This window comes from Pteropus alecto, unplaced genomic scaffold, assembly GCF_000325575.1.
Source record: "Pteropus alecto unplaced genomic scaffold, ASM32557v1 scaffold3, whole genome shotgun sequence".
NCBI classification, from domain to species: domain Eukaryota; kingdom Metazoa; phylum Chordata; class Mammalia; order Chiroptera; family Pteropodidae; genus Pteropus; species Pteropus alecto.
In genome coordinates this window covers 55033898-55058030 of record NW_006442484.1, presented here as the reverse complement: position 1 = coordinate 55058030, position 24133 = coordinate 55033898, and the positions used below count along the sequence as shown (strand labels likewise).

Genomic DNA, 24133 nt, shown 5'->3' with positions numbered 1-24133 from the left:
CAAGATACAGAATTTTGTCAAATAAAACAATAAAAGATAACTTAATTAAATATTGATTATAATACATGTCTGATCACTTTTCTGGTTCCTTTTAATAGGGTCCTCTTGGAATACCTGGCTCTCCTGGTTTTCCAGGGAATCCTGGGATGAAGGTAAAATCTTAATATATTTAGCTCTTGATTATGTGAATACCAAAGTGAAGAATGTTATTTCATTAATTGAAAAGTATGGAAGTTGCTTCTCAATTAAGGAAAGAGCCTAGATTATTCTTAATGTCCAGTATGGTAGGGGAAAACATATTTTAAAAATGTAAAAATAAGATTGTGATATAATATGCAATTAAAAGAGAATTACTTATAATTATGCAAATATAATATCAAAGAGTCTGTTACATTAGGACTTTAAGGCCAGACGAGTATAACAGCTGCAAGGAATAAGAGCTTAATCTGAATTAGAGCTCTGTTCTTGGATACAGTGCCTGGCAGTAATAAATAGCAGAGTGTTATAAACAATAGGAGGTTAAAATAAATCAGAGGTTGACAAAGGCTGTTCTCTCACTCGATGCTGGCTTTTACTCCTCTCCACCCCTACCTCCTGCCTTTCACTCCTGACCATTTAAAGGAGTGATCTGGAAGGCTATTTGGCTCTCCAAGTGGGAATGGATTAAAATATTCTGTTGGGATGATTTACATTTGTAGTGAATAACAATTTGTACTTTTTCTGAATATTTTGGATGATAAATTCAAGGATTACAGTAGGATTATATTAACTAAATTAATGAATATATTCAGAATACTACTTTCAAATTTCAAGCAACACAATATTTTTGATTATCTCTCAGATCCAGTTTCCCATTGGCAATCATTTTCTTCACCTCGCAAAAGGGATTTACTCACAAGATTATGCTGAACAAAAATGACTACAGCCATGACAGTCATTTCATGTCTCTAAATCTTGTTTTCTCATGGAATTTTGTTGATCAAGTGAGATGATCTATGCATATATACCCTTAGCATAGTGCCCAATGCAGAGAATTATCTCAATAAAGGTCAATGTTTCTTTTTCTTAGCGTTATTCAAGTTGGACTTGAACTTTGATACAAAACAAAACAAAACAAAAAAGTCTGTAGTTGATGTTTCAGATACTCTGAAATGTGAGATTCATCAAGTCAAATTATTTTTCAAGCCCTCTCTAATGCCATCTTTAAACTCTGTGTCACAGGGATCTGGCTGCTTTAAAATGATGCCCTAAGTCTTTTCACTAGCCAGTTTCTTCTTTCACTGAGAACTCACTCTGAACTTTCAGGCAGGCAGAACCTTCTTCTGTTCCCCTCTGTATCTGTTCTGCTCTGCGATGTCCTAATCCAGCCACCACTGACTGTGGCCATGGAAGGCCCAACCTCCCTATGTACCCTGATCAAAATATGCAAAATCCTCCTTTCTTCATGTAAGACCCTCCACTTTCAAAATGAGCTTTGGCTAGAGAATTGAAGAAAGAATGTTCACAACACCCAGGACTATGACTTAGCAGAAAGTGGTTTCTGCTCCTACTGTGGCATCTTTAAGACTTTGCCAACCATCAGAGTTTATACAATAGATCACTGGATACTACCTTCTTCTCCTGGGTTTTTCTAGTATTGGCTGTTGGCTACCAAAAACTACTTAATGCAGTCAAACACCTAGCAAATCTGTTTCTCTTAGAAATTGTTACCCTATCTTACAACTGCCCTCAGTGTAAAATTCTCAGGTTTTTGTTTTTGGCCAGGGTTCTGCTATACCTGTAAGGTTTTCCCATAGTCTTTGGCTCTCTGGATGAAGAATAAACTTCCACATCCAGTTTTTTGCATTTCGATGAAAGATAATAGAGGTTTAATAGGGATTTTATATGTGTTATTGATACTAATAAGCTCTCTGAGGCTTAGAATTTTAGTTCTAAAATTCCAGGTCGAGGTCTCTCTAGGATTAGATCTGCCTAGATACATAATATGTTGGATAAAATACAGAAACATAGTTAAGTTTGAATTTCAGTTAAATAAAGAATAGATTTTAGTATAAATATGTCCCAAATATTGCACGGGACAGACTTATAATAAAAGTATTTGTTGTTTATTTGAATTAAAACTTAACTATGCATCCTGTGTTTTAATTTACTCTCTGGACCACTGTCTTGGGTTGAAATAAGTGTAGCTACCAGGTTACCTTGATCACTTTGCTCTGCTCTTAATGCTGCAGATATCATCACTCCTGAAGGAGTGGGAAGGTGAGTCCACTTCTTAGGCGAGGTTAGGCACCTATCTTCTGTAAACCAATTTGTGCTCTTGACCCCTTTAAATGTTTGGGTGTAAAATGCAAAACTTCAAAGCAATCAACTTTGAACTATGCCACATTTATATCTTATTTAAAGTAACATTTCTCTTTGTAACCCACCAGGGAGAAGCAGGTCCCACTGGGGCACGAGGCCCTGAAGGTCCCCAGGGGCAAAGAGGTGAAACAGGGCCTCCAGGTCCAGTTGGCTCTCAAGGTCTTCCTGTAAGTTCCTAGTATATTTAAGAAGTGTCACAGAAGGCTGGACATGTTTTATAACATCAAAACAAAGGCACTCTATTTCAATATATTCTGTTTGATTTCTGAATGAGTGTTTACAACTTATGAGAAAAGCCACATTTCCCTTGTAAACTCTGCAAATTTTTTCTATTTTATTAAAAAGAGTCATAAAAATGATTTTTATGATATAATAGTAGTTGATATTTTTTTCATGGTAATATTTTCTTCCTCCTTTTGGAAGATGGGTAGATATCTTAGACTGCTACCCTAGACATGGCTTCATATTTCATTAACTTTAATATTTCATAATCTTTTTTAGGGTGCAGTGGGAACTGATGGTACTCCTGGTGCCAAAGGCCCAACGGTAAGCAACTGCGTTATACCACACAAAATTCAAGTAAACACGAAGCTTTGGACATTGGCCATAGACTTCTAACCAGGTTTCTGCTCATCATGTCGCTCTTGCACTCGCATAGGGCTCTCCAGGTACCTCTGGTCCCCCTGGCTCGGCAGGGCCCCCTGGATCCCCAGGACCTCAGGGTAGCACTGGACTCCCGGGAATTCGAGGCCAACCGGTAATGTTTTTTTAACACAACTATTAACCATTAATATAATCAAAGTAAGATTGCCAAGAGAAATAACATTTAATGAGATGGAGTGAAATATAGATAATGTGGCTTATCTGAATGAGGCAGATGAAGATAGGAATCTTTGTAAGGTGAAAGCAAATGTTAATGTACAGTTTAGATGTTTAAATTCAAAGTGGAATGTTATTGCATTTTGTTAAATTGTAGTGTTCTTTTGTTTAAAATAATAAGGTCATAAATTCATGGTCCACCTCATAGAATTTTATGAGTAGTTGAATAATAAACATTATAGAAACATTTGCAAGTAAGTGTGGGGAAATGTGGAAGTTTAATGGGGATTTATAATGACAATTTGGCTAAAAATGGATTCAACAGCTATTTCTTGAGAGTTATTCTTGAAGAGAGAGTTAAACATGTTGTTCATATTTAATGAGTTTACATATTTTATAGAAATTATTTATTGGGAAAAAATGTTATTATGAGCCCATAAGAAATAAACACATTGAAAAGTTGTGCTTACATATGTTTTAGCTTGATATATTGAAATTAAAACTTTCTTTCCTAGTACTATTTAAAACAAATATTTAGAATTCTGTTCCAAGTAATTTGGTTATGCCGATAAATCCTTTTTAAGTGGTGGTGACAGATTTATTAAAGCATGAGTGTCGCTGATATTTGACATATCATTTTATTATATTCTCAATTTAGCAATCTGGTTCCTACTTAAAGTACAACTTAAAGTACAATTGGTATTTGAAGACGCAGATACCCAAAACCCTAGAACAAGACAAAACCCTAAACCCTTTGGAGTCAAAGATGAAATGCCCTATTTGAGTTGTCAAACTTGCAATAAATAGAACATAAATAGAAAACTATTTTGATTCTGAGTGAACAGGTTGATTTCCTAAGTAGGCTTATCTATAGAAGTTGTCATTGTTTAGTTCTAATTTGTTATCGAATTGAAATAACTAAATAATTATAATTATTCTAGTATGTCTGTTAACAAAATCAATATTTAAAAAATGAATTTCTTGGAGACCACTACAAAATAAAGTGCTACCAAATTATACTGAATTTGATAAAAAATTCACACACATTCTATAAGATTTGCAAACATTTTTAAATGATTACATTATGCTGCTGATTCAATACAGACTTAGCTGCAGAAATTTTTCAAGGCCCATTCACTACAGTTAATTAAAGCAGGTTGGATTGGCTAAATATTCTGGTTCTTACAACTAACGATATATTTATTTTAGGGTGATCCAGGAGTTCCAGGTTTCAAAGGGGAAGCTGGACCAAAAGGGGAACCAGTAAGCCTTCATTTTTCTTTAAAGACTAGGAAGAGCATAAATATTTTCTAGAAGTGTACAACTCAAAATGCTTAAATGTTTAAAATAATAACAATGAGACTTATAATTCTTTTGGGTGGAAATAGTTTAACCATTTAATATAGTTATGACTGACTTTATTAAATGAATCTTTTGACTATAACTCACTCATTGAATGGCTTTTTCCAATAACTGTCTTTCTGTTTTTAATAGGGGCCACATGGTATTCAAGGTCCAATAGGCCCCCCTGGTGAAGAAGGCAAACGAGGTCCCCGAGGTGATCCGGGAACAGTTGGTCCTCCAGGCCCAGTCGGAGAAAGGGTAAAATTTGAATAATAAAAGAAATTCGAATTGTTGTGGGGGAATTACCTAAGTAAGTTTTGGAATAGTAAGGAAAACTAGAGTAGTTATGAGAAATGCTTGCAGGTGCAGTGCACAGTTCAGTATGGTGATCTGTGAATTAAAGGAGCCAACTAATTACTGTTCATGCATTCATTCAGCTAATATTGACTGGGCAACTATGCTATGCCAATTTGTTATATTGACGCTTGGGTTACAGCAAAAGTCTATGGTCCTAGCACTTATATGGGGGCTAGTAAACAGTTTAGTGGGGAGGTAAGCAATAAATAAGCCAACAAGTAAATAAAATATAATTACACATTCTCGTAAGTTCAGTATACACTTAGGAAATAACAGGGTGATGCGGAAGAGAGTAACTCTGAGTATATGACCGTGGTGTAACATTAGATTAGGTGGTTAGGAAACAAGACTCTCTGAGAAGACGGCGTTTTAGCTGAGACCCAAAGAAGAGAATGAGCCAGCGAGAGAACTTAGGAGAAAGAACATTTTCAGCAGAGGAAACAGCAGACACAAAGCCAGGAAGCCAGAAAGGGCTTGGTGATTTTATTTATTTGTTTGTTTGTTTTTATTTTTTATTTATTTTTAAAATTTTATTACTAATTTTAAGTATACAGTACATTGGTTAGACATTTATATAGTTTATAAAATGATCCCCCTAATTGCTCTTTCTCTCCTCTGGCTCTCCACCTAGCCATTACATTAATGCAGACTGCGTTCCCTATGCCATGCTCCCCATCCCCATGACCATCTATTGACTACTAATTTGTACTTCTTTAATCATTCACCTCATTCTCCCAGCCTCACAACCCCTCCCCTCTGGCTGTCACCAGATTGTCCTCTATATTTGTGAGACTGTTTTTGATTAGTTTGTTCTTTTTGTTTCTTAGATTCCACATATAAGTGAAATCATATGGTATTTATTTTTCTCTGACTGACTTATTTCACTCAGCATAATAGCTTCTCGGACATGGTGATTTTAAAGATCAGAAGAGGTCGCTGTGACTAGAGTATAAGGAAACAGGCTTGAAAGGACAGCAACTATATCACTTTACATTTGTATAGAGTTTCAGAGAATACAGAGGGCTTCATATGCAAGACAATACTAAAGCATATTATAATTGACATTCTAATTGTGGTAGATGGTGACATCATTTTGCCTCTCATATCTGAATATCAGTTTATGTTTAATTTTACAATGAATTGTTAGAATACTGTTGATTTGAATAATTTGTTGGCTCAGTACTTAAATATTCTTCAAAATTTTAAATTTATTTCTGTATAGTCAGGTTTTTTTCTTATACATATCTATTGTCATGTTGGCTTGATTACACCTCCTAAAACCTTTTAGTACTAAAACTAAAAATTACCCATTCATTATATATTACAAAAATATCAACAACGATTAAGAATCAAATTTTGGTCATTTGTAGGGTGCTCCTGGCAATCGTGGTTTTCCGGGCTCTGATGGTTTACCTGGACCGAAGGTGAGGTTATCCTATCAATGTTGACACTAATGTGAGTGGTGCCCCAAAGGATGTCATTGTCTAGCCTGTTGATCTAGCCTTGATCCATGTGGGTCCGGATCCAGAAAAGAGTTGGACATAAATGTCAGGCCGAATGCCAAATCCCTCTTGTGCAATTTCTACATTATGGAGGTCTGGGAGTAAGGGAAGATGCTGGTTGGAGGTATATGGATATTTGTTTTCAGATTTTTCAAGGTCATTCCTGAGAAGAAAAGGTCATAGACCTTTCCTTTTGCTGATTTATGATTTTTCCTTTATCTAGAATTTAGATTCTTTCAAAATTCTATGTTTTTTCCCCCCATATCTAAATTATTGGAGTAAGGCTCTAAATTCAACTTTCATTAGCTAATGATGAAAAACCACTATTCTACAAGGAATCCAAGTTAGAAACAAAATGTGAAGTGACATTGTTTACAAAGAAGTCTTCGTAACTACTTTGACAAACTATTTGTATATTATATTAATGATTTGATTTGTAAACCAAGAATTTTATGTATGCTCACTTTGTTTCTCTGTAGTCTTTTTTTGACATGTTCTGCTTTGCTTTGATGCAGGGGGCTCAAGGAGAGAGGGGTCCTGTAGGCTCCTCAGGACCTAAAGGAGGTCAGGGGGATCCAGGACGTCCAGGTGAACCTGGGCTTCCAGGTGCTCGGGTAAGAACACAGCAAGTTTTTGCTATATCAACCCAGGAGAAATGCATCTGAAAATTCATTGAAGGGTTTTTGTTGTTGTTGTTGTTTTGTTTTGTTTTTAATTTAGCTCACTTTCATAACTTGGAACATTTCTTTGTTTTTTTATGATTTTGACCTGAGTCATTATTTTTAAATACTGGTTTGTTATTTTTACCATGTATAGAAAACACAATAACTTCTAGTTTTCCTTTTTCAAAGGAGTATATATTAATAGTTTTACCACTTGACATGATAAACAGTCTTGTCTGTCAATTTTTATAATTTTTTTTTTACTTGCTAATAAACAACTTGTTTGACTTTTGTCAGAGAGAATTCCCGATACATTTCATTTTAACAAAACGTCACTTGAAAATTTATTTGGACTATGGAATTGCTCTTATATTCAGTTGTCAACAGTGCCCCTTAAAGAAAGGGATTGCACAAAAAGTTTTTGGCTGGAAAGATACATTTGGCTCAATATTAGTTTTTTTTTTTATCTTGAACCCAGCATTAAATGTATGAGTAGAAGTCTATCATAGCCCTTTGTCCTTTTTACATGAGAAACTGGCATTGGTGTCACCTTTGCTTAGATAATCTATTTGCATGACCAGTCAACATTGCTTATAGCAAAAAACGATCCCTGATTTTAGACTGCATTTGGACCAGAAGGGCTGTGAATGAATTATAAAAACCTGGTAGAAAGCATAAGTTTGGCTTTCCCGAGTTTGGGGTAACTTGTACCTGAGCACTGATCTTGTCGGGACCCACATACCACATTAGAGGTGCTGTTATACATAGTGGTTACATGGGATTTCTAAGCCAGGGTGGCTTCTGCACCCACCATGTAGACTCATTCCCTCACGTCTGGCCTGTCCATTGTAGGAGGCTTAGTGGCTGCTCCTGGGGGCAGCTGTGAAGACTCCTCCCAGTAAAGAGCCCCACCTGGTACTGACCCTCGGGGCATGCTGTGTTGTCTGCCTTATATCTTTCTGAAGCTGGCTCAGTGGTCCTGAGAGTTTGTCTAGAGGAGCCTAAGCCTCCTGAGAGTGGGCATTGCAAAGTGGAACTGCATCCTTTTACCGCAATGCTGTTTTGACTGTTCAGAACCTTAACTTCAATTGTGGGTCATCTACAAACTGACAGTTACTTTGATTTTCAGGGTCTGACAGGAAATCCTGGTGTTCAAGGTCCTGAAGGAAAACTTGGACCTTTGGTAAGTAATTTAAACCAATGCCCACGACCATTAATATTTCTTAATAGACATGCAACTTATTCGAGATTAATGTTTTTGATCATGTAGATGCTGATTATGATTACATATTTAAAATGTCATGCACCCAGGGGCAAATACTTGAGATCTGCGTTTTTTCAAGTTGACCAAAGATTGATCACATTTGATTGAAATAAATGTTTGAGATTGAAATTGTTTCCTGGACATTAGTGAAAAATTTGAAATGATGTATTTTTTAATATTGGTGGAATTTGTCTATTAGCAACACTCACATTTCTTGATGTGAATTTAATACATTTAAGAAGTAAGTAGCTTCGAATTTTGATAGCTAATATATTTTGGGCCTTTCCCTTTTACTGCAAATTTGAAATAAAAGTCTCAAGTTTTCGTTATCACAAACCAGAGTAAATGAAAGAAAGGAGAAAGATTTCCTTTATTCATATGAGAGTGTAAGAAAACACGAAGATGAAGATTGTGTATATAAGAATAAAATCTCTGTTCTAAATAGTCAAAATACTTCAACACGTTTTTTTTTCTAGACACTCAACTTTCTGATTTACTAAGATAAAAATGTCAGATAACTTAAAACATATATGTTTTACAGTAAGCAAAGGCAAGTAACAATTTGGGTGATGTGATATTTAGAGAGAACTTATGTAAAACTTACAATGCTCCTGTCAATTTTGTAGGGTGCTCCAGGGGAGGATGGCCGGCCAGGTCCTCCAGGCTCCATCGGAATCAGAGGGCAGCCTGGAAGTATGGGTCTTCCAGGCCCCAAAGGTAGCAGTGTGAGTACAGTGTATAATATGTTTGCCATCTCAACATAATTCTCACTTGGAATAGGCATGTTTTTAACAAATTGATTGAAATTTAAATTAGTTCTGTTTATCCTTTAGGGTGACCCTGGAAAACCTGGAGAAGCAGGAAATGCCGGTGTTCCTGGGCAGAGGGTAACCATATGTTTTCTGCTAAAGAAAAAAGAAATAAATAAAATTATCCAAATTCTCATGGCCTCATCTCACAGATTATCTCTGTGTGATACTAGGGAGCTCCTGGAAAAGATGGTGAAGTTGGCCCTTCTGGTCCCGTGGGGCCCCCGGTATGTGATCTTTTAGCAAAAATATATTCATATTGCACTTTTCAATGATGTTTGTCCAAGACTTTACTTATGAATAAGTTTTGGGAGAAGTAAATAAAAAATTGCAGAATTGAAGAATTTCAGCTATATATTTTCTTTTGATTCTCGCACTGGCATCTTTTGCCTTTTTAATAGGATGATTGGTCTCTTCATTTTAAACTGCTATAAAATGCTGATAGCTAAAGCTACCTTATCTTTATGTGTCACAGTAAAAAAAAATATATCCACTGAAAAAATAGTGTCTGGCAAATTTTTAATGCTGTATTTTATTTAAAATACGTAAATACTGAATCATACCTACTTTCTTCTAATATGTCTTACAGATATTTGTTTAAGCTGGGGTTTTTTGTTTGTTTGTTTGTTTTGAGCTGCAGAAAAGGAGTATTTATCTTCTGAGGCATAGTTTTAAAAATAAGTGTTTATCAGAAATATTTTGGCATTTTATTTGTTTTGGGATGGGACAAGTTAAATATCTTTCTAAAATGTTAGCTTTGCTTTCTTTAGTTTTTCTAGTTTTGAAGGTATGATTAATAATTTTTAGAAATAAACTGCAATGGAATTATTACCCCTTTAGATTAGATATATGAAAGTAATGAATTTTTCCATGCCCAGTTTATCCAATTTCCCCATAATTTTATGGTTGGCTCCAGACATTTTATGTTTGGATCATAAATAAACACATGTTGTTAGTCTCTTTGCTGGCTTTAGAAGATATTTTCTCACCAGCAGGGACTTCAAACAATACTATTAGATGACTTTTAATACTAGTTTATTATCTGGCTAAAGTAAAAAACATGTGATTGGAAGAAATACAAAGAAATAGTAATACTAGTGGTTCACATAAACAGGAAGCAGGCGTAAAGATGTGGCTCTTGATTTTTATGATTTTCTTTTCCTCGTGACTTAGGGTCTGGCTGGGGAGAGAGGAGAACAGGGCCCTCCAGGCCCCACTGGCTTTCAGGTATGCACTATTCAGTTTTTCTATTTTTTCTTTTACTAATTAAAATGCTTCTTTAAATATGTAAAAGATAAATAAAAGATGTCGAATACTGTGAAATTCTACAATTTTCAAAGAAATCATTCCTCTTTTAGTAAGTAGGATAGAGGTTTGAATAAAATCAAATATTTTTTTAAGAGAAGGAACAGGCTTCCCCTGAAAACTTAATCAAACCCCAAACTGTAACAAACTAAAAATCACAAAATGTTCTTGGTATCTCAGCAAGACTTATTTAACGATTTTTAGGCTTATGTAATTTTATTGGCACAGTGTTTAAAAGTTTTTGTTGAACAAGTTTTCATTTCCTAAATATATTGGTATGGTCGATTATTTAATAGCATAGATAATCATAATTTGGGGAAAAATCTTTCAGAATTGACTTTCAATATTATTTCTAGCAGCCTAAAATATTGTTTTCAAAGCCATTAAAAATCTACAAATATGAAGAACCTTCTTTTTTTCTTTTGCTAAATGAAGTACATATGAAATACATATATTTTGCTAAATGAAGTGCGGAGGAAAATCGAAGCCTATAAACTAGCTGCTGTGTAATGTTAGATGTAGGTTTCTCCTTTTGTTTTGCTTAACATGTGTTTGAACAATATCTTTTTCTTAATATACAGTCATGGAGGCTCCATATTCACAATTTTATTTTCACAGAGTCACAATTTTATTTTCTTGCTTTGTTTTAGGGGCTTCCCGGTCCTCCAGGGCCTCCTGGGGAAGGTGGAAAGCCGGGTGATCAGGTTCGTTTTTAAATAAGAATAGCGATACTAAAAATCACTGGTTCGTAATATCATTTATTATGTGTAAGGCTCTGTTTCTTGTTTGCTTTACATATATTATCTCTTTTAATCCTCAAAACAACCCATTTTACAGATGAGGAAACAGAGGCACACAGATGTTAGGTAATTTTCCCAAAGTCACATAGCTGATATGATTTGAATGCATATCAAATGTTTTCTGAGACTGTGTTCTAAATATATCTTACCATAACTATTGAGTTTTACTGAAGGCTTTATAAATGGTTATGAAAGGATATTAACCATTTTATTCCTATTATTTTACAAGCACATAGATTTACTTAATTTGTTTTTCTTTGAATGATTCACTCATCATTTAACTCTTCAACAAATACTTGCTGAGTGCTGTGTGCTTAGCTCTATTAAGCCTTGGCCTGAACCATTTGAACAAGATGGACATGGACTTTGCCCTTATACTATATTATGGTAGAAGATAGAGAGTATCAGAAAATAGTTTACAATAGTTATGTGTTCTAAACGCTGTGATAGGTGAGGCGCTGTGTGTATGGAAACATAGACGATGCAACTAATTCAGAAATGGGAGGTTAGGAAAAGTTTCTTGGACAAAGTAATATCCTTAGTGAGATCTGAAGGATGAATGGTGGTAAGTAGGGAGGAGTGAAGGTAAGCAAATACTCCAGGAAATGGAACAGCAAGTGCAAAGGTTTGCTGTCCAAATGAAGGCGCTGAAAAAAGTTCTGTAAGTCAGGAAATGTGGAGTACTGCTTGAGGGTGGAGATGAGGCTGGAGAAGTGAATCTGGGGCCAGATTATGGAGACTCTTAACTTGAGTCTATTTTGTTCTTATTATTAGAGTAATGGGAAGCTAATGAAGGAGTTTTAAATAGGGAGTAATACTACTATATTTGGGTTTTAGGAAGATCACACCACAATGAAGACAGTATTTCAAGGGATAAGACCAGAGGCCTGCTCGATGTAGTTATTATCTTTATCAAAGAGAGAAATTTTAAATGACAGACTATTCTTTAGTTAAGAACAAACTTTTAGTGTAGCCATCATGATTGCCTTAGTTGAAACCCACAATTCCTAGTAGAGAGTATTGTCCATGTTATGCATTCAAGAAATATTTACTAAATTAGATTGAATTAAATCTGTTTAAAAGATCAGCACTTCATTGTTTTTCATTTCACTTTTCTCTTTAAAAGATTTTCACATTCCATTAAGAAATAAGAGGGCTTTAGCATATATTTTGTTGTCTCTAAAAAAACTAATGCACTATCTTTGTGAGATAACATTTTGCCAAAAATCAAACATTCATTTATAATATAAATTTTTCTAGAAAAATATTTCCATGTAATGTATGTGATATCCTCTCATTTATTAAAGTGTACACATTTTTCTTTCTTCAATATTATGGGTTAAGTCATACTTCTAATAGTACATTACAAGATATTAGGTATATGGACTGGAAAGATTTCTAATCCATAAAATTTAACTCAAAGACTTTCTTCCAATTTTTTAAAATGTGTTTTACAGGGAGTTCCTGGAGATCCTGGAGTAGTTGGCCCATTAGGACCTAGAGTGAGTATTTTCTCCTTCGTAATTAACTGTTTCCATTGGCTTCAGTTTAGAAAAGCATCGTTTATTTTAAAGCGGGCTTTATTTTAAGCATTAAGATTCTTCTACTTGATGAAAATCAAACTTTCGAGAAATACTTTGTACTATGAAGCTAATACATCCTTACGTCATGTTAATTTCTTATCACTAAATTAGAAAATTGGGCCTTAATAGTTGCTCATTTCTGAATTTTTCGTTAGTAGAAGCCATTTTTCATATTTCCAGACACATTTTAACCCATTTTTAGATCAAGCACTGAGAATGTTTGACAATCCAATGTTGTGCTAGGGAGAACGAGGAAATCCAGGGGAAAGAGGAGAACCAGGAATCACCGGACTCCCTGGTGAGAAGGGAATGGCTGGAGGACATGGTCCTGATGGTCCAAAAGTAAGTATGGTCATGAGCTCTGTACTTTAAATTGTTCTAAAATCACTGCTCAATAAACACATGATGATACTAGAATGTATTTCTCTTGTTTTTGCAGGTTATTTGATTTTATAATTTTCTTCTTCAGCAAAAATTTAATGCATGCCTACTAGACTTTTCTTTGACATTAAAGAGTCAGCTTAAAAGCAGTCTCACTTTTGTGGTGGGCTATATGGCCTAGTACACAGAGCAATACATTCTCATATACAGACCTATTCCTAATACTTATTCATATAAATTTTATTAATGGCTTCTATTAATAAGGAGAAACAAGAAATAGAAAATTGCATAATTTGTTAGGAGAACATTTTAACATTGGTAGAAAACAGTGTGACAGTTTCAGACGCACCCAGCAAATACTTGAAGTAGAATTTTTCATGATTATGCAACATTAGATCTCTTATCTTCGAGATCCAGAGTGATTACATGAGACCTGCTTCAATTTAATCATGAGTGAGCTTGAAAACCAATTTAATATCATGGGTTCAATATGGGGTGAATAAAATACTCTCTAAGTATAATGTCTTCTTTCTTTATTAGAATCTCATAATGTTACCAAAAAAAAAAAGAAAAAAGAAAAGAAAAGAAAGAAAGAAACTTTATCATTTTTATTTGAATCAGTACTCAATTTCCCCAAAGAGAAAAGTTGAAAACATAAACCAACGATCAAAATGGCAAGATTTGGTTTCTTTCCATTTTAAAATATGAACTCAGAGGCAACTTTTTAAAGTAAAAAATATATAAGCATTAGATTGGACTATATGAAATTGTTGAGATTCTACTATTTTTGACATACAAAAACAGAAATTCTGTGTGGTTCAGTCTTAATATATAGGTGAGCTTGCTTTTGTTGCTTCATTTTAGGGCAGTCCAGGGCCAACTGGGACCCCTGGAGATACAGGCCCACCAGGTCTTCAGGGTATGCCAGGGGAAAGAGGAATTGCAGGAACTCCTGGCCCTAAGGGTGACAGAGTAAGTATGATATTTTTAGTTCATTCATTTATATTTTCTGCTGATAATGATTTCCTGGGCAGACTTTTACTTCTACCATCCTGAGTTACAAGTCATTCATTCATTTATTCTTTATATGTATATAAAGAGAGAGAGAGAGAGAGAGGCAATGCACAATACCTGGCATTGTTCTAGGCTCAAGGGGATATAGCTATCAACATAAGAGATAAATCCCTGCTCAAATGAAACTTCCATGCAAGTGTGGAAAAAAGACAACAAAATAAATAGTGTTTTGTGTGTTTTCCCAGGGTGGCATAGGAGAGAAAGGTGCTGAAGGCACAGCTGGAAATGATGGAGCAAGAGTAAGTGAAATCATTCTTTCTTCTGCTGGGCTAGGAATAAACATCATTATTGTCATGTAAATTTGCATGAACTTTGCAAAATAAAGTTCATTATGTTTTCATATTGGTCAGATTTTGAAGAAAGATGAAATTTGAGATTTGACATTGATTAACTATGGATACTCATTTTACTAACCTTGAATTAAGGCAAGCTGAAAAGTAAAGTCATTGTCGAAATATCCATCTGTGAGAGAACATTGCTTTAAGTGGTGGGGCTCTCTTTTATCTTTCTCTATTGTATTTTTATTTCATATGCAATGTTTATTTCTAATAAAATGCTGATTTCATGAGCTATTCTAGACATCATTTCAGTGCAGGAAGGTAGAGTTTTATAGAGTAATCAACGTTGTGTTAAATGTTTCTCAGTACACTGGATGTTAGGGGTGAGAAAATTACTGCACGGTGAATCATCATTAATGCTTTCATTAATAAAGAGGCTGAGTAAGTGAAATGTAAAGAACGATTGATCCCCAAAGCACTGTTTAATTCATGTCAGAAATTGACATTTAACAAGCTTTAGGTCTTTCAGAAGAGAAAGCATTTGTAATTCTAAGGAAATCAAACAATCAGATTAAAATATATATTTTCAGATATGAATGATTCACATAAGAGCAGTAGCTCCTGCAACTCAGACATTCACCATTTCCTGGAATAGTTCCTGATATTTGATAAATAACTTCTGTTTCAGTATGACATGGTTTGCTATTAGTTGTCATGTTGTGCCCTGGCAATAGCAGTTGTATATAAAAAAAAGAGATTATACTAAGCTACTGTTAATATATTGATCCTGATACATTGTGCCATTGTTAACACATTGATTATATTGCTTTTGATGAAAAAATATACAGAAAAGTTTTAGCTTTAGTGGTAATTGTCCCTTTTTTCTTTTTCTGAAAAGCTAGTTTAGCAAATTATGAACATGAAGTGCCAGTTGCCTTTTAATTAAATCTAATATTTGATTTAATATTTCAAAAATGGTCTAAGTAAATCTAGTATGTTGTTTGCATTTTATATTATGAATGGTAAGGAGTGCACAGTAAGTAGTACAGTACTTTGAAGAAGTGATGCATTGACAGCTTATTTTAAGGGGAAATCTGAAATGCATATTTATTGTTCTTATGAGCTACTTCGAAAATGCAATGTAATAGGATCAAGATTTAAGCCATGACTGGGGGCAATGCATTTTTAGAGAGAGCAATATGTTGGGTTTCTTTTTAGGGAAGAAGCTGAGCATTTGTTATAATCTCATAGTAAAAAAATGAATAACACATATGACAAATACATCTTTTACTGAGTGATCTTTATATTTAATCAAACCCTTTAAGGAAATGTATTAGGTAAATTACTGTAAGAATATTGTTCCATTATAGATCCATAGAATTTGATATTATACTTTTCTCATGTTCTTATCAAAAACATAAAATCGAAAAGTCATTCTTGTTCCTTAAGTTTTTTCAGTAATGCATACAGAAATTAAATGACAAAAGAATATTTAGGCTGCATATGGAGAGGCAAAATACAAATATCAGAGAGAAAACTTGTTTTAGAAAGGACTCCAATATGGTCTAGGAGTTTAAATATTGTGGCCACGTGCAGAGATGACCCAGTTTGTATCCCATGTGGCAGCTCCCCTCTGCTCTGAGCAAACGAATCCCATCATCTCAGGGTAGCTGGGTAGCAACACTTCTCTCCATCTCAGGGGGATGTAGAAAACTGGATGCTTTAGCACGATTTCACTTTTTTAAAACAAAAAGTGATATTTTGCTAGCACATAATAATTTAAGAATATAGTATTCTATATAAAAGAAGAAAAGTCTTGTTTCAGTCTATACTCAAATTTCAAATAGGTATTAGCAAAATTAAACAGGCTAGGAAACAGGGAAACACTGGTAAAGAGTAGCATTAATTTAGAACTAATGTTTGAAGATAGTGTTATATATGGATGAGTTGAATTGGATGAAAGAGATTATAACATTCTGTAGAGAAGATTTAGTGGAAATTGTTTTAGACTAGATAGAAAAATCTTGAGACTATACAAATTATATCATTTATTATAGGTAATGTTTTGCAAAAGCAGCCACACTATAACAAAATAGTTCCTTGTTTATTTGTTTGTTTGCTTAAACATGGAGACTTCTGTGCATCATTTCCCTCAATGTGCTTGTGTTCTTTTAATTGACAGGGTCTTCCAGGTCCTTTGGGTCCTCCAGGTCCTGCAGGTCCCACTGGGGAAAAGGTAATGTCATGTCATAAGCTGTTATTTTGTGGACTCAGAATCATAAGGTCTGGATGCGAACTCTTACTCATAATGCTTTCTCTTTCATGAATTATGGTAGTTGGGCTAGATCATCTCAGAGTTCTCTCCCACACAGTGCTCTACATCCTACAGTTGTATTATGTTTTGCTACCATTTCAGACAATAACCATCTAAAACCTGTTTTCTAGGGTGAACCTGGTCCTCGAGGTTTAGTTGGCCCTCCTGGCTCCCGTGGCAATCCTGTAAGTGACAGTATTTTGATCGTCTTTAGTATGACATGGAGCAGTAAAACAATTCATCGTTTCATCTTGATACTTATATAAAACCATTCCTGTTAGATTAGATTATAACTTCCTGGTTTTCAACCTTTACTTTTCTCATTAAACTTCAAAAAATTATCAGTGTATTACTTTTATTATATTATTTTTTATAATCTGTTAAGTCTAATTAAGCAGCTCATTAGCTAAATAATTAAGAGATTTCTCTGAGACTTCAGACCTTGGAATTTTGTGCTATGGTCTCTATTTCTATATCACATCTAAGATTCTTCCTCAGGCAATATGTCTAATTTCTCTCTATATAATTTTAAGACACTACAAATTTATATCACTGTGTTTTTAAATATCATTTCTATTTAGAATAATGTGTGAAAGCTGCAGTGATCTTTATCTTCTCCTAGGGTTCTCGTGGTGAAAATGGCCCAACTGGTGCTGTTGGTTTTGCTGGACCTCAGGTATACTTTTTAAATATCTCTTCTTTACAATGAATGCTCCTTTTGTTATAGCATGAGTTTAATTAATTATCATTGCCATTTGTTTTAAAAGTATATTAAAGATTCTGGAAAGTGAGTTTAATTAATTATCATTGTCATATGTTTTGAAGGTATATTAAAGATTCTGGAAAGTTTATAGTTTTCTAGGCAATATTATCATTTCCAATATATTTTTCATGGGTCAGCACAAAAAGGGATAAGTTTACACAATTTTGAATTCTATACTTATTTATTATAATAAAAATACAGTGGGATAACTTATTTTTTCCAGACTGTCTTTAAAGATCTCATCGGGCCATTTTTTTTCTTCTATGCTTTCATACTGATTAATAGCACCATTTTACAATAGATGATTAAATTATATGTTAGTAGTAATTACTGTGAAATAATTTGTCTTTAAGTGTTATAATCAATTGCTTATTTATACAATCGATATAGGGTCCTGACGGGCAGCCTGGCGTAAAAGGTGAACCTGGAGAGCCAGGACAGAAGGGAGATGCTGGCTCTCCTGGACCACAAGGTCTAGCAGGATCCCCAGGCCCTCATGTAAGTTACAAAAAAAAAAAAAAGGACAAAACTTGGGTACAGTGCCCATGCTTAGACCTTGTATTTAGCTTATTTTGCTTTACTATAGTGATCTTTTGTTTGTTCCTTTCTGTATAGGGTCCTAATGGTGTTCCTGGACTAAAAGGTGGTCGAGGAACTCAGGGTCCACCTGTAAGTTCATCTGAAACTCTGGGAATTACACACAGTTAGTCAAGAGCTCTAGTGCTTCATGGTCATTTTAAAGTTAATCTGAAGCTGGAACAACGAATTTTTACTTGTATAACTATTCTGTAGTGGAAAGGGCATTTAACTTAGAGGGAGATCTGGGTTAAAATTAGTCTGGTGATCTCGGAGACCCAGATGCCTCGTATGTAATATATGTAATATATTACCTATGGAAGAGGTAATGAATAATGCGGAAGCACTTTCTGTAATTCTGTTATATAAAATATTAATGTGATTTTAGCCCTAGCCTCAAACATACTTGTATAATTTAAGATAAATGGAAAGTGGAAAGAGAAAAATAGCCTCCTACCAATTAATCTAGATCCATTCTCAAAAACTTAAGGTCCAAGAAAAAATATATATTGATCACAACAAGGAAGGGCATCTAAAGGCCTAAGTGTCCCTGTGAAAAAAATAGATCCCAGGAAGCATGTGTATTGTTATTTTTAAATTGCTTATATGATATTATATTTCTAGGGTGCTACAGGATTTCCTGGTTCTGCTGGCAGAGTTGGACCTCCAGGCCCTATTGTAAGTCAATACAGTAATTTGAATCATTGATAGTGAAGTAATTTCATATACACATCTGAAAATATGTACACACATATATATGATATAAAGGCACACATATATTTAATTCTTATTATTTATCCTTTTACTTAATCCATTAATGACTCATTTTCCCATGTTAACAGCTCTTATCCCTGTAATTCATACTGGTATGTTGTCAGCAAATTCATCTTTAATCATCTGGTGTTTCTTGGGGGAGCTTATTTCCAAGTCCTTTTAGCCCCACATTTGACTATTATTCTATTTGGTTACTAAATACTAACAGTGTCACGTGCAAATAATCATTTCCTTTGGTTAGGAAGCATCTCTGAAACTTTGTTTAATAAATATTATTCTTTTATTATAAGATCATATCAGTCAATAAAATGTTATGTAATCATTGTTGGAGCAGAGCCTTAAGAAGTTTGAAAATGCAAGTTAATTTCAGCATGCTTTTAACAATGACTCAAAGATAATTGTCTATAAATAATTTAGATTTTCTTCTGGGGAATGAATCTGCAGCTGTGTTTTGTTTAATTTTGTTTAAATCTACTGAATGACTGATTATGTAATAGGAAAAATGGACCTTGTGAAGCTTGGAAAACTGCCTCTGAGACAGAGACCATTGCATCAGTTTCTCCAATGTCACTTCCACTTTGCCTCCCTGAGTTTCTTTCTGTGTTATACTAGGGAGCTCCAGGACCTGCAGGTCCCTTAGGAGAACCTGGGAAGGAGGGACCTCCAGGTCTTCGTGGAGACCCTGGCTCTCATGGGCGAGTGGGAGATCGAGGACCAGCTGGCCCCCCTGGTGGCCCAGGAGACAAAGGGGACCCAGGAGAAGATGGACAACCTGTAAGTTTGGCATCTTTATTCTATACCACCTCTAAGGTATTTATTTAGAAATACATTATAATCTCTGCCACAAAGAAACTGTTTCTATATTATCCTGGGCACTTGCATAAATCCTTATGTCCTATAGATTTTTAATTTGCAACTCTCTGCTCTAGGAAAAAAGTATCTATATAAATATAAAAATATAACAGTAATGGATATGATATTCAAAATCTAAACAAGAAAACATTAATTCTTATATATCTGTACCATCTGAAGAAAAATTTGGAGACTATATTATGTTATTTAATATCTAAATATCCCTAAACATTAATGTTTAAATCATATGTTTTTCTTTATTTTTAAAATTTGTCTTTTCAAAAAGAGGAAAAATATTTGCCTAAATCGTTACCTCTTTTATTTCATCAATATTCCTATTAATCTTCAAGTTCCTCTTCAACTGATGAGCTGTTTTTACTTTTAAATAATGTTGGAGTTTCTGTGTGGATTCCAAAGTCTGACTACTCAAAAAATAGTATGGTTTTATGAAACAGAGCTTTTCATTATACTAAACATAAAACTGTAAAGCTATGATCTATTGTAAAGCTCTTGCATATAGTTTTACTCTAGAGAATTTCTAATTCTAGTTTATCCTCAAAATTAGGGTCCAGATGGTCCTCCCGGTCCAGCTGGAACTACTGGGCAGAGAGGAATTGTTGGCATGCCTGGGCAACGTGGAGAGCGAGGCATGCCTGGCCTGCCAGGACCAGCTGTGAGTAGCTGCATTGGTCAATATTTCATTTCATTATGTGCAATAGAATTTGTAAAGAGAGAATTAATTAATTAATTTATTTATTTATTTTGCTTAATAGATTTAAAGTCTCTTAGACACAAATTCTGAGTATCTTGAAAACCTTTTGACTTTAAATGTCAAATTTTTAAGTACCTTACAAAGTCTTTGAAAAATGTATTTATTTAACCTTGGGGCTAGAGAAGTAGACAAATAAGGGTATGGATTTTTGGTGACTCTAAATCTTTCTTCAAAGACTAAAAATATCCAAGGAGCTAGAGAAGGGGGATAATCTCCTGCTGAGTAGGTAGCCTCTTTTTAAATAAACATACCTAACAAAAACATCCATATTTCACAGTTCAGAGAGTAAGTTTTCATGAACCATCAAAGGGAAGAAGTAGTTGAGCTAAAATGATACTGACTGTGAAAGTGGAGTGAACTATGAAGGACTCTGAAAGTAATCTCCTGTGCCCTGGAGGGTGCTAAGAATCTCATATTCCCTGGAGTATGGATAAAAGTTTGACTTACTATTAGCTTTGAAGAAAATAAATTTTATAGCTGGAAGTTTACATGTTTGAGAATCAAAATAAATGATGTTTTATATGGAATGTTGACAGAGCTGCTGGGACTTTGGAACTAGGGACGTGTGAGTAAAGTTCAGAAGTGAGCCAAGGACCTGGAAGTAAAATCTCTCAATAATGAGACAAAAGTGACAGGATATAGAAATAAAATGAGCAGACAAAGCAGAAGCAGATAAGGATTGGCATGTCTTACTAGTGATGCACCTTCCAGAAGGGCAGCCACAATTGACCACCGTACACAGGATTAGCTGGTAGCAAAGGATCCTTTTCAGTTCCTTTAATACTTCAGGATGAGTGTGATAAGAAGTGGGCATGCCTCTAGAAAGGCACCACAGTGACATGGATGTCACGGGATAATGGATAATTATTACTGTAGAAGGAAGAACTGAGCCACCATTTGAATAAACATAGCCTTTATGTGAACTGGCATTCTTGAATTTCTTCAGAAGTGATTGACATATTTACACTTTATTTCAGGGCACACCAGGAAAAGTAGGAGCAACTGGTGCACCAGGAGATAAAGGACCACCTGGACCTGTGGGACCCCCAGGCTCGCAAGGCCCTGTCGGGGAACCTGGACCTGAAGTGAGTACTGCAGTAAAAGTGACTTCTCTCATTATTTGGATGTTATGGGGACTTTTTTTTTTTAATTTAGAAATTGTTTTAAAAGTTTACAAATCGATTGTACATTTTACTTGAGGGAAGTTTTTTAGCAATGTTATTTGATGTACTCTGCTTCCTTGGAGAGTTGATTGAAAGATGATATAAAGAAATGGTAATAAGATAGGTGCCTTTGCACCTTCATCTAGTCTGGAACCAGGTATTTTAGTTGATTTAGGTTGTTGCCGAATTGTTTTGAACGTGAAAGGACACATTTATCCCTGTTTTCCCTTGTTATTATTTCATTCTGTTAATGGGATATTTGTCAAAATTGCCAGGTTTTATGGTGATAGGATTAATATAACTATTACAATTTGTGAAAAGGGCAAAGTAGAGATAATTTTACCTAAATATCACTACAGAGTAACATTATTGATGTCGTGTTCCCTATATCTTTTAAAAAGTAATTTAATATATAAACACAGTTATTTTATTTTAACTTTAAGGATAGTATTTGGATAAGCTTCAGAAGTAAAATTGAGAAAAACAATTTACTGACAATACAAACAAAAGATAAAATATCATGAATGGAATTATTGTATATTTATTTCAAAGGATTTGAGGATTTTTTCCTTTTTTAAACTAAAAAATAAAAATGAAGAATTTAGATTAAAAATATATTAATTTTACAAGCAATTTAAAGTAACAGAAAAGAGACAGAAGCCTTCTTTTACTGAGATTTCCACAAATACTAATTATAGTTTATAGAAGGGAGGTTAAACTTGTTTTACTTTTTCTGGTAATTGAAATGAGATTTTTTTTTTTATTACTCGGTTAATTTATTTTTCAAATATGTTTCTGTTTAGGGTCCAGCGGGTAACGATGGTACTCCAGGACGGGATGGTGCTGTTGGAGAACGTGTAAGGGCAGTTTTGTTGATTAAAATTTGGAATAATGTAAATTTGAAATCCTTGTAATACTAAAGAGCAAAAAACTACCCTTTCTTTTTATAGCTTCAGTATAGCCCTGATTTTTCTGAAAGAAGCGACCTTTTTTGTAATGTCATAATTTTGGTTGATCTTGTAAACGAAATAACATTTGAATACAAAACAAAGTGAGGTGACATTTTTTTAAGAGCAGGAAAGCAAATTGCTTTCATATCCGATACAACGTGAAGGCTTCAGAAGAGAATATTTATGAAGTCTAAATTTCGAACTCTTTCACAAAAGTATGGGAGCAGAAATAGAGCTGTGACATCAACATTTCTCTACTTGCCTCCTAAAGTGAATGCCCCATGAGGAAACAGATGATGTGACTTTCTAAATATTATATATTTCATAATGTGTTTTTATATTAGACATATATTGAACTGGAAATATACCCAACCTTATCCCCAATGTTCCTATGGGCTGTCACACAGTTAGTTGTCTCATACTACATATCAGTCCATGGAAGGCAAAAATAGCCCCCTCTCCAACATCCGTTATGATGTAATGACTCTTTTCATGATAAGAGTCCATCATGTAGCAGAACAGACTTTGAAGACAGACAGACCTGGATTGGAATCTTGGTTCCTTAAGTAGCTAGTTATTTGATCTTGAACACATTTTCTGAACCTTAGTTTTCAAATATTCTAAATATGATTAATACTTATACCATTGGGCATTTGTGTTTTAAATCACATGTTGAAGTTATCTAGTAGGTACTCAAAGAAAGAGGAAGAAAGAATTTGGGGAATCTTGAGGTAACTCCTCCTCATCTACTGTGAAGCTAAGGAATGCATGTCTTATTGGCATCTGAGTTTTTCCCTTGGTCAGTCTGTATTGTTTAGTGTATTAGTCTTTAAAAATTTTGCTGATGTACTCCCTGATATAATTTTGAAAACTGTGAACTCCTATGCAGATTTTAAGTTGATATGACATTTTATTTTAACCATAAGTATAAATAGTTGCAAAGGAGGTAATTGTTCATAATATCTAAGTATACATGTGCTTTCAGTATATTTCTTTCAAAATTTTGAAGTTGCCGATTTAGCTTATTCAATGTATTATTATGTCTGTACTCTAACCTAATTGCCCAAGTTTATCCTGGTTGCCAAATTAATCAGTCACATAAGACAATTTCTGTCAGAAAAAGAGGTCTGACTCCGTTAATTATGTTAATCCATGTTCATGTAACAATCATCTCACTTTTGACTTCTTAAGGAGACAAGATTTGGAGCCCTGTCATAATTGGGTCACCTGGATAAAATAAGGGCAGCCTCTTTTTTCCCAAATACCTCTTTGCTTTATTTTTAAGTGAACTGTGCATTCTGGGAAAGTCCCTTAGTTTGGTGCCAGAGGTGTTTACTTTTGGGGGCATTACACCATAATAAAATTGCAGATGGCACAAAGTCTGTTTTTCTTTCATAAAATGGGAGAAGAGTGATAAGTTGAAGTAGGGA

General features: G+C 34.4%; 1 protein-coding gene across 3 annotated transcripts in view; it reads left to right on the top strand.

The window, feature by feature from the left end:
- COL5A2 (collagen type V alpha 2 chain) overlaps positions 1-24133 on the top strand; it is a 135484-nt gene that overhangs the window by 97000 nt on the left and 14351 nt on the right. For all 3 annotated transcript variants that reach the window (XM_015596548.2, XM_025039437.1, XM_025039438.1), the window contains 28 exons: positions 99-152; positions 2430-2528; positions 2863-2907; positions 3020-3118; positions 4390-4443; positions 4675-4782; positions 6252-6305; positions 6899-6997; positions 8175-8228; positions 8936-9034; positions 9143-9196; positions 9292-9345; positions 10292-10345; positions 11074-11127; positions 12681-12725; positions 13050-13148; positions 14052-14159; positions 14447-14500; positions 16722-16775; positions 16985-17038; positions 17476-17529; positions 18007-18114; positions 18232-18285; positions 18817-18870; positions 19579-19740; positions 20384-20491; positions 21568-21675; positions 22557-22610. In XM_015596548.2, the coding sequence (XP_015452034.1) occupies positions 99-152; positions 2430-2528; positions 2863-2907; positions 3020-3118; positions 4390-4443; positions 4675-4782; positions 6252-6305; positions 6899-6997; positions 8175-8228; positions 8936-9034; positions 9143-9196; positions 9292-9345; positions 10292-10345; positions 11074-11127; positions 12681-12725; positions 13050-13148; positions 14052-14159; positions 14447-14500; positions 16722-16775; positions 16985-17038; positions 17476-17529; positions 18007-18114; positions 18232-18285; positions 18817-18870; positions 19579-19740; positions 20384-20491; positions 21568-21675; positions 22557-22610 (2097 nt within the window). The remainder of the gene's footprint in view (positions 1-98; positions 153-2429; positions 2529-2862; positions 2908-3019; positions 3119-4389; positions 4444-4674; positions 4783-6251; positions 6306-6898; positions 6998-8174; positions 8229-8935; positions 9035-9142; positions 9197-9291; positions 9346-10291; positions 10346-11073; positions 11128-12680; positions 12726-13049; positions 13149-14051; positions 14160-14446; positions 14501-16721; positions 16776-16984; positions 17039-17475; positions 17530-18006; positions 18115-18231; positions 18286-18816; positions 18871-19578; positions 19741-20383; positions 20492-21567; positions 21676-22556; positions 22611-24133) is intronic.